The sequence below is a fragment of the Saccoglossus kowalevskii genome, chromosome 1, assembly GCF_978046115.1.
Source record: "Saccoglossus kowalevskii chromosome 1, keSacKowa6.1, whole genome shotgun sequence".
Taxonomy (NCBI): domain Eukaryota; kingdom Metazoa; phylum Hemichordata; class Enteropneusta; family Harrimaniidae; genus Saccoglossus; species Saccoglossus kowalevskii.
In genome coordinates this window covers 47,432,997-47,445,562 of record NC_140641.1, presented here as the reverse complement: position 1 = coordinate 47,445,562, position 12,566 = coordinate 47,432,997, and the positions used below count along the sequence as shown (strand labels likewise).

At 37.6% G+C, this 12,566-nt stretch overlaps 1 protein-coding gene across 2 annotated transcripts in view; it reads right to left on the bottom strand.

Moving 5' to 3' along the window:
* LOC144350125 (uncharacterized) overlaps positions 1–12,566 on the bottom strand; it is a 220,638-nt gene that overhangs the window by 41,312 nt on the left and 166,760 nt on the right. The window contains exon 5 of one of the 2 annotated variants that reach the window (XM_085502679.1): positions 535–704. In XM_085502679.1, the coding sequence (XP_085358805.1) occupies positions 535–704 (170 nt within the window). The remainder of the gene's footprint in view (positions 1–534; positions 705–12,566) is intronic. The other variant, XM_085502684.1, reaches the window with a different exon arrangement.

The window sequence follows — 12,566 nt, the reverse complement described above, 5'->3', positions numbered from 1 at the left end:
TGATGTTAAAAAACATTGTTCATTGTCTTGCGTACACCGCAACAACAAAAGATTACTTTCTAACACAAATCTCCAGTCAATGAAATACACCAATGAAATATTTGTTGTTGTACTTAACAAATGGCTTAAAGTTGGATTTAGATCGTGTAATAATCCAAATCCCCCTTGGAAGAGTTGTAAGCAGAAATTTTCATATGTTTACTTTCAGTTTCGTTCTCATGAATTTAATTTTTAAATCATAAAAATTTCAAACATTGACAAGTGACAAGGTTGGCAGTTATGTGCACAACATATGAATGAAATTGGTCTTTTCCATATTGAGCACAATTGAAGGGAAATTTACATAGACACAAGAACAAAACAAGCCAGTGATGTGAAATCAGATCACAAAAACAGATAAATTGACATGCACACAAAATCCAATGACAATTGTTGACATATGAAATTTAACAACAATTATGTGATAGCACCTTACCCACATATAATTCAAGCAATTTTCCTACTCCAATAAATAAAAAGAATGAATTAAATTACCTGTGTTTGATATGTGTTATTGTTTACCTGTGTTCTATGAGTAACACAATGTCCGTGGTCCATACACATCATGCCTTCTGGGGCATATGGGTAGTGGCATTCATTGGGCTTCACAGTCACATTAAGACGTAATCCAAAACGACATTGGAATAACGGACTTTTGGACGTAGCTGCAAAATGAAAATATTCCTTAGAACATATATGTACCAGAAGAAATGATTGGTCGGCTTAACAGAATGGGACTAAAAAAAACAGTGATTGTTCAGTTTTACAGAATGGGACTAACAAAAACAGTGATTGGTCAGTTTTACAGAATGGGACTAACAAAAACAGTGATTGGTGAGTTTTACAGAATGGGACTAACAAATACAGTAATTGGTCAGTTTAACAGAATGGGACTAACAAAAACAGTGATTGGTGAGTTTAACAGAATCGGACTAACAAAAACAGTGATTGGTGAGTTTAACAGAATGGGACTAACAAAAACAGTGATTGGTCAGCTTAACAGAATGGGACTAACAAACACAGTGATTGGTCAGTTTAACAGACTAACACAAAGAGCAATTTAACAGAATGGGACTAACAAAAACAGTAATTGGTCAGTTTAACAGAATGGGACTAACAAAAACAGTAATTGGTGAATTTAACAGAATGTGACTAACAAAAACAGTGATTGGTGAGTTTAACAGAATGGGACTAACAAAAACAGTGATTGGTCAGCTTAACAGAATGGGACTAACAAAAACAGTAATTGGTCAGTTTAACAGAATGGGACTAACAAAAACAGTGATTGGTCAGTTTAACAGAATGGGACTAACAAAAACAGTGATTGGTGAGTTTAACAGAATGGGACTAACAAAAACAGTGATTGGTCAGCTTAACAGAATGGGACTAACAAAAACAGTAATTGGTCAGTTTAACAGAATGGGACTAACAAACACAGTGATTGGTCAGTTTAACAGACTAACACAAAGAGCAATTTAACAGAATGGGACTAACAAAAACAGTAATTGGTCAGTTTAACAGAATGGGACTAACAAAAACAGTAATTGGTGAATTTAACAGAATGTGACTAACAAAAACAGTGATTGGTCAGTTTAACAGAATGGGACTAACAAAAACAGTGATTGGTCAGTTTAACAGAATGGGACTAACAAAAACAGTAATTGGTGAGTTTAACAGAATGGGACTAACAAAAACAGTAATTGGTCAGTTTAACAGAATGGGACTAACAAAAACAGTGATTGGTCAGTTTAACAGAATGGGACTAATAAAAACAGTGATTGGTGAGTTTAACAGAATGGGACTAACAAAAACAGTAATTGGCGAGTTTAACAGAATGGGACTAACAAAAACAGTGATTGGTCAGCTTAACAGAATGGGACTAACAAACACAGTGATTGGCGAGTTTAACAGAATGGGACTAACAAAAACAGTGATTGGTCAGTTTAACAGACTAACACAAAGAATAATTTAACAGAATGGGACTAACAAAAACAGTAATTGGTCAGTTTAACAGAATGGGACTAACAAAAACAGTGATTGGTCAGTTTAACAGAATGGGACTAACAAAAACAGTAATTGGTGAGTTTTACAGAATGGGACTAACAAAAACAGTAATTGGTCAGTTTAACAGAATGGGACTAACAAAAACAGTGATTGGTCAGTTTAACAGACTAACACAAAGAGCGATTTAACAGAATGGGACTCTAAATTCTCTAAATGTAATAATGAATACATAATAAGTATACCACTCCTAGTCAAGTTTTAATGAATTCTGATGAGTAGACATCAGTGGTGGTGCATGTGCTATACCCCAAATATCAAGTTTTAATGAAATCTGATGAGTAGACATCAGTGGTGGTGCATGTGCTATACCCCAAATATCAAGTTTTAATGAAATCTGATGAGTAGACATCAGTGGTGGTGCATGTGCTATACCCCAAATATCAAGTTTTAATGAAATCTGATGAGTAGACATCAGTGGTGGTACATGTGCTATACCCCAAATATCAAGTTTTAATGAAATCTGATGAGTAGACATCAGTGGTGGTACATGTGCTATACCCCAAATATCAAGTTTTAATGAAATCTGATGAGTAGATGTTAGTGGTGGTGCATGTGCTATACCCCAAATATCAAGTTTTAATGAAATCTGATGAGTAGATGTCAGTGGTGGTGCATGTGCTATACCCAAAATATCAAGTTTTAATGAAATCTGATGAGTAGACATTAGTGGTGGTGCATGTGCTATACCCCAAATATCAAGTTTTAATGAAATCTGATGAGTAGACATCAGTGGTGGTACATGTGCTATACCCCAAATATCAAGTTTTAATGAAATCTGATGAGTAGATGTTAGTGGTGGTGCATGTGCTATACCCCAAATATCAAGTTTTAATGAAATCTGATGAGTAGATGTCAGTGGTGGTGCATGTGCTATACCCAAAATATCAAGTTTTAATGAAATCTGATGAGTAGACATTAGTGGTGGTGCATGTGCTATACCCCAAATATCAAGTTTTAATGAAATCTGATGAATAGACATCAGTGGTGGTGCATGTGCCATTAACATCATATAATATTTAACATTGCCATTTTTTTATGTGCATGTCTATCAGTACAATTGATTTCAGTGCTGGCATAATTATTGAGGTAGTATGTCTGATACATGTACCTTCAAAATAACACTGGCTGAATATCGCTATCTGAAAAAGTGCATGAGATATGACGGTTATGCGTAATAATGCAGTCACGTCATTATACATGGGCATGTGATATGTTAGCCATTTTTTCAATCTAACATCAATTACCTCAGTCGATTACACCTGACTTAATAGTAATTTAAGTGCATTACACATGGGATTCAAAAACAGTGATTATTGGATTTAACAATATAATGAACTGAAACTAAAGAGAAGAGAAATATCATGTCTGAGTCATCTATGATTACATCAGTTCTGTCATAAGATGAAATATGACAATAAGTAGTAAACATATACTGGGGTATGCATTAGCCAACCCATACAGTCTTGGACCATATATTGGTGTATGCATTAGACAACCCATACAGTCTTGGATCATATATTGGTGTATGCATTAGACAACCCATACAGTCTTGGACCATATATTGGTGTATGCATTAGCCAACCCATACAGTCTTGGACCATATATTGGTGTATGCATTAGACAACCCATACAGTCTTGGACCATATATTGGTGTATGCATTAGCCAACCCATACAGTCTTGGACCATATATTGGTGTATGCATTAGCCAACCCATACAGTCTTGGACCATATATTGGTGTATGCATTAGCCAACCCATACAGTCTTGGACCATATATTGGTGTATGCATTAGACAACCCATACAGTCTTGGACCATATATTGGTGTATGCATTAGACAACCCATACAGTCTTGGACCATATATTGGTGTATGCATTAGCCAACCCATACAGTCTTGGACCATATATTGGTGTATGCATTAGCCAACCCATACAGTCTTGGACCATATATTGGTGTATGCATTAGCCAACCCATACAGTCTTGGACCATATATTGGTGTATGCATTAGCCAACCCATACAGTCTTGGATCATATATTGGTGTATGCATTAGACAACCCATACAGTCTTGGACCATATATTGGTGTATGCATTAGCCAACCCATACAGTCTTGGACCATATATTGGTGTATGCATTAGCCAACCCATACAGTCTTGGACCATATATTGGTGTATGCATTAGCCAACCCATACAGTCTTGGATCATATATTGGTGTATGCATTAGACAACCCATACAGTCTTGGACCATATATTGGTGTATGCATTAGACAACCCATACAGTCTTGGATCATATATTGGTGTATGCATTAGACAACCCATACAGTCTTGGACCATATATTGGTGTATGCATTAGATAACCCATACAGTCTTGGACCATATATTGGTGTATGCATTAGACAACCCATACAGTCTTGGACCATATATTGGTGTATGCATTAGACAACCCATACAGTCTTGGACCATATATTGGTGTATGCATTAGACAACCCATACAGTCTTGGACCATATATTGGTGTATGCATTAGACAACCCATACAGTCTTGGACCATATATTGGTGTATGCATTAGACAACCCATACAGTCTTGGACCATATATTGGTGTATGCATTAGCCAACCCATACAGTCTTGGACCATATATTGGTGTATGCATTAGACAACCCATACAGTCTTGGACCATATATTGGTGTATGCATTAGACAACCCATACAGTCTTGGACCATATATTGGTGTATGCATTAGACAACCCATACAGTCTTGGACCAAATATTGGTGTATGCATTAGACAACCCATACAGTCTTGGACCATATATTGGTGGATGCGTTAGACAACCCATACAGTCTTGGACCATATATTGGTGTATGCATTAGACAACCCATACAGTCTTGGACCATATATTGGTGTATGCATTAGATAACCCATACAGTCTTGGACCATATATTGGTGTATGCATTAGATAACCCATACAGTCTTGGACCATATATTGGTGTATGCATTAGATAACCCATACAGTCTTGGACCATATATTGGTGTATGCATTAGACAACCCATACAGTCTTGGACCATATATTGGTGTATGCATTAGCCAACCCATACAGTCTTGGACCATATATTGGTGTATGCATTAGACAACCCATACAGTCTTGGACCATATATTGGTGTATGCATTAGACAACCCATACAGTCTTGGACCATATATTGGTGTATGCATTAGCCAACCCTTACAGTCTTGGACCAAATATTGGTGTATGCATTAGACAACCCATACAGTCTTGGATCATATATTGGTGTATGCATTAGATAACCATACAGTCTTGGACCATATATTGGTGTATGCATTAGACAACCCATAGTCTTGGACCATATATTGGTGTATGCATTAGCCAACCCATACAGTCTTGGACCATATATTGGTGTATGCATTAGATAACCCATACAGTCTTGGACCATATATTGGTGTATGCATTAGACAACCCATACAGTCTTGGACCATATATTGGTGTATGCATTAGATAACCCATACAGTCTTGGACCATATATTGGTGTATGCATTAGATAACCCATACAGTCTTGGACCATATATTGGTGTATGCATTAGACAACCCATACAGTCTTGGACCATATATTGGTGTATGCATTAGACAACCCATACAGTCTTGGATCATATATTGGTGTATGCATTAGACAACCCATACAGTCTTGGACCATATATTGGTGTATGCATTAGACAACCCATACAGTCTTGGACCATATATTGGTGTATGCATTAGACAACCCATACAGTCTTGGACCATATATTGGTGTATGCATTAGATAACCCATACAGTCTTGGACCATATATTGGTGTATGCATTAGCCAACCCATACAGTCTTGGACCATATATTGGTGTATGCATTAGACAACCCATACAGTCTTGGACCATATATTGGTGTATGCATTAGACAACCCATACAGTCTTGGACCATATATTGGTGTATGCATTAGACAACCCATACAGTCTTGGACCATATATTGGTGTATGCATTAGCCAACCCTTACAGTCTTGGACCAAATATTGGTGTATGCATTAGACAACCCATACAGTCATGGACCATATATTGGTGTATGCATTAGACAACCCATACAGTCTTGGATCATATATTGGTGTATGCATTAGATAACCCATACAGTCTTGGACCATATATTGGTGTATGCATTAGCCAACCCTTACAGTCTTGGACCAAATATTGGTGTATGCATTAGACAACCCATACAGTCTTGGACCATATATTGGTGGATGCATTAGCCAACCCATACAGTCTTGGATCATATATTGGTGTATGCATTAGATAACCATACAGTCTTGGACCATATATTGGTGTATGCATTAGACAACCCATAGTCTTGGACCATATATTGGTGTATGCATTAGCCAACCCATACAGTCTTGGACCATATATTGGTGTATGCATTAGATAACCCATACAGTCTTGGACCATATATTGGTGTATGCATTAGACAACCCATACAGTCTTGGACCATATATTGGTGTATGCATTAGATAACCCATACAGTCTTGGACCATATATTGGTGTATGCATTAGATAACCCATACAGTCTTGGACCATATATTGGTGTATGCATTAGACAACCCATACAGTCTTGGACCATATATTGGTGTATGCATTAGCCAACCCATACAGTCTTGGACCATATATTGGTGTATGCATTAGCCAACCCTTACAGTCTTGGACCATATATTGGTGTATGCGTTAGACAACCCATACAGTCTTGGACCATATATTGGTGTATGCATTAGATAACCCATACAGTCTTGGACCATATATTGGTGTATGCATTAGACAACCCATACAGTCTTGGACCATATATTGGTGTATGCATTAGACAACCCATACAGTCTTGGACCATATATTGGTGTATGCATTAGACAACCCATACAGTCTTGGACCATATATTGGTGTATGCATTAGCCAACCCATACAGTCTTGGACCATATATTGGTGTATGCATTAGCCAACCCTTACAGTCTTGGACCATATATTGGTGTATGCGTTAGACAACCCATACAGTCTTGGACCATATATTGGTGTATGCATTAGATAACCCATACAGTCTTGGACCATATATTGGTGTATGCGTTAGACAACCCATACAGTCTTGGACCATATATTGGTGTATGCATTAGACAACCCATACAGTCTTGGATCATATATTGGTGTATGCATTAGACAACCCATACAGTCTTGGACCATATATTGGTGTATGCATTAGCCAACCCATACAGTCTTGGACCATATATTGGTGTATGCATTAGATAACCCATACAGTCTTGGACCATATATTGGTGTATGCATTAGCCAACCCATACAGTCTTGGACCATATATTGGTGTATGCATTAGATAACCCATACAGTTATGGACCATATATTGGTGTATGCATTAGACAACCCATACAGTCTTGGACCATATATTGGTGGATGCATTAGACAACCCATACAGTCTTGGATCATATATTGGTGTATGCATTAGACAACCCATACAGTCTTGGACCATATATTGGTGTATGCATTAGATAACCCATACAGTCTTGGACCATATATTGGTGTATGCATTAGATAACCCATGCAGTCATGGACCATATATTGGTGTATGCATTAGACAACCCATACAGTCATGGACCATATATTGGTGTATGCATTAGATAACCCATACAGTCTTGGACCATATATTGGTGTATGCATTAGACAACCCATACAGTCTTGGACCATATATTGGTGTATGCATTAGATAATCCATACAGTCATGGACCATATATTGGTGTATGCATTAGATAACCCATACAGTCTTGGACCGTATATTGGTGTATGCATTAGACAACCCATACAGTCTTGGACCATATATTGGTGTATGCATTAGATAACCCATACAGTCTTGGACCATATATTGGTGTATGCATTAGATAACCCATACAGTCTTGGACCATATATTGGTGTATGCATTAGATAACCCATACAGTCTTGGACCATATATTGGTGTATGCATTAGATAACCCATACAGTCTTGGACCATATATTGATGTATGCATTAGACAACCCTTACAGTCTTGGACCATATATTGATGTATGCATTAGATAACCCATACAGTCTTGGACCATATATTGGTGTATGCATTAGATAACCCATACAGTCTTGGACCATATATTGGTGTATGCATTAGCCAACCCATACAGTCTTGGACCATATATTGGTGTATGCATTAGCCAACCCATACAGTCTTGGACCATATATTGGTGTATGCATTAGATAACCCATACAGTCTTGGACCATATATTGGTGTATGCATTAGATAACCCATACAGTCTTGGACCATATATTGATGTATGCATTAGACAACCCTTACAGTCTTGGACCATATATTGATGTATGCATTAGCCAACCCATACAGTCTTGGACCATATATTGGTGTATGCATTAGACAACCCATACAGTCTTGGACCATATATTGATGTATGCATTAGACAACCCATACAGTCTTGGACCATATATTGGTGTATGCATTAGACAACCCATACAGTCTTGGACCATATATTGGTGTATGCATTAGACAACCCATACAGTCTTGGACCAAATATTGGTGTATGCATTAGATAACCCATGCAGTCATGGACCATATATTGATGTATGCATTAGACAACCCATACAGTCTTGGACCATATATTGATGTATGCATTAGACAACCCATACAGTCTTGGACCATATATTGGTGTATGCATTAGACAACCCATACAGTCTTGGACCAAATATTGGTGTATGCATTAGATAACCCATGCAGTCATGGACCATATATTGGTGTATGCATTAGATAACCCATACAGTCTTGGACCGTATATTGGTGTATGCATTAGACAACCCATACAGTCATGGACCATATATTGATGTATGCATTAGACAACCCATACAGTCTTGGACTATATATTGGTGTATGCATTAGACAACCCATACAGTCTTGGACCAAATATTGGTGTATGCATTAGATAACCCATGCAGTCATGGACCATATATTGGTGTATGCATTAGATAACCCATACAGTCTTGGACCATATATTGGTGTATGCATTAGACAACCCATACAGTCTTGGACTATATATTGGTGTATGCATTAGACAACCCATACAGTCTTGGACCATATATTGGTGTATGCATTAGACAACCCATACAGTCTTGGACTATATATTGGTGTATGCATTAGACAACCCATACAGTCTTGGACTATATATTGGTGTATGCATTAGACAACCCATACAGTCTTGGACCATATATTGGTGTATGCATTAGACAACCCATACAGTCTTGGACTATATATTGGTGTATGCATTAGACAACCCATACAGTCTTGGACTATATATTGGTGTATGCATTAGACAACCCATACAGTCATGGACCATATATTGATGTATGCATTAGACAACCCATACAGTCTTGGACTATATATTGGTGTATGCATTAGACAACCCATACACTCATGGACCATATATTGATGTATGCATTAGATAACCCATACAGTCTTGGACCATATATTGGTGTATGCATTAGATAACCCATACAGTCATGGACCATATATTGGTGTATGCATTAGATAACCCATACAGTCTTGGACTATATATTGGTGTATGCATTAGACAACCCATACAGTCTTGGACCATATATTGGTGTATGCATTAGACAACCCATACAGTCTTGGACTATATATTGGTGTATGCATTAGACAACCCATACAGTCTTGGACTATATATTGGTGTATGCATTAGACAACCCATACAGTCTTGGACCATATATTGGTGTATGCATTAGATAACCCATACAGTCTTGGACCATATATTGGTGTATGCATTAGACAACCCATACAGTCTTGGACCATATATTGGTGTATGCATTAGATAACCCATACAGTCTTGGACCATATATTGGTGTATGCATTAGATAACCCATACAGTCTTGGACCATATATTGGTGTATGCATTAGACAACCCATACAGTCTTGGACCATATATTGGTGTATGCATTAGATAATCCATACAGTCATGGACCATATATTGGTGTATGCATTAGATAACCCATACAGTCTTGGACCGTATATATTGGTGTATGCATTAGACAACCCATACAGTCTTGGACCATATATTGGTGTATGCATTAGATAACCCATACAGTCTTGGACCATATATTGGTGTATGCATTAGATAACCCATACAGTCTTGGACCATATATTGGTGTATGCATTAGATAACCCATACAGTCTTGGACCATATATTGGTGTATGCATTAGATAACCCATACAGTCTTGGACCATATATTGATGTATGCATTAGACAACCCTTACAGTCTTGGACCATATATTGATGTATGCATTAGATAACCCATACAGTCTTGGACCATATATTGGTGTATGCATTAGATAACCCATACAGTCTTGGACCATATATTGGTGTATGCATTAGCCAACCCATACAGTCTTGGACCATATATTGGTGTATGCATTAGCCAACCCATACAGTCTTGGACCATATATTGGTGTATGCATTAGATAACCCATACAGTCTTGGACCATATATTGGTGTATGCATTAGATAACCCATACAGTCTTGGACCATATATTGGTGTATGCATTAGATAACCCATACAGTCTTGGACCATATATTGATGTATGCATTAGACAACCCTTACAGTCTTGGACCATATATTGATGTATGCATTAGCCAACCCATACAGTCTTGGACCATATATTGGTGTATGCATTAGACAACCCATACAGTCTTGGACCATATATTGATGTATGCATTAGACAACCCATACAGTCTTGGACCATATATTGGTGTATGCATTAGACAACCCATACAGTCTTGGACCATATATTGGTGTATGCATTAGACAACCCATACAGTCTTGGACCAAATATTGGTGTATGCATTAGATAACCCATGCAGTCATGGACCATATATTGATGTATGCATTAGACAACCCATACAGTCTTGGACCATATATTGATGTATGCATTAGACAACCCATACAGTCTTGGACCATATATTGGTGTATGCATTAGACAACCCATACAGTCTTGGACCATATATTGGTGTATGCATTAGACAACCCATACAGTCTTGGACCAAATATTGGTGTATGCATTAGATAACCCATGCAGTCATGGACCATATATTGATGTATGCATTAGACAACCCATACAGTCTTGGACCATATATTGGTGTATGCATTAGACAACCCATACAGTCTTGGACCAAATATTGGTGTATGCATTAGATAACCCATGCAGTCATGGACCATATATTGGTGTATGCATTAGATAACCCATACAGTCTTGGACCGTATATTGGTGTATGCATTAGACAACCCATACAGTCATGGACCATATATTGATGTATGCATTAGACAACCCATACAGTCTTGGACTATATATTGGTGTATGCATTAGACAACCCATACAGTCTTGGACCAAATATTGGTGTATGCATTAGATAACCCATGCAGTCATGGACCATATATTGGTGTATGCATTAGATAACCCATACAGTCTTGGACCATATATTGGTGTATGCATTAGACAACCCATACAGTCTTGGACTATATATTGGTGTATGCATTAGACAACCCATACAGTCTTGGACCATATATTGGTGTATGCATTAGACAACCCATACAGTCTTGGACTATATATTGGTGTATGCATTAGACAACCCATACAGTCTTGGACTATATATTGGTGTATGCATTAGACAACCCATACAGTCTTGGACCATATATTGGTGTATGCATTAGACAACCCATACAGTCTTGGACTATATATTGGTGTATGCATTAGACAACCCATACAGTCTTGGACTATATATTGGTGTATGCATTAGACAACCCATACAGTCTTGGACCATATATTGATGTATGCATTAGACAACCCATACAGTCTTGGACCATATATTGGTGTATGCATTAGACAACCCATACAGTCTTGGACCATATATTGGTGTATGCATTAGACAACCCATACAGTCTTGGACCAAATATTGGTGTATGCATTAGATAACCCATGCAGTCATGGACCATATATTGATGTATGCATTAGACAACCCATACAGTCTTGGACCATATATTGGTGTATGCATTAGACAACCCATACAGTCTTGGACCAAATATTGGTGTATGCATTAGATAACCCATGCAGTCATGGACCATATATTGGTGTATGCATTAGATAACCCATACAGTCTTGGACCGTATATTGGTGTATGCATTAGACAACCCATACAGTCATGGACCATATATTGATGTATGCATTAGACAACCCATACAGTCTTGGACTATATATTGGTGTATGCATTAGACAACCCATACAGTCTTGGACCAAATATTGGTGTATGCATTAGATAACCCATGCAGTCATGGACCATATATTGGT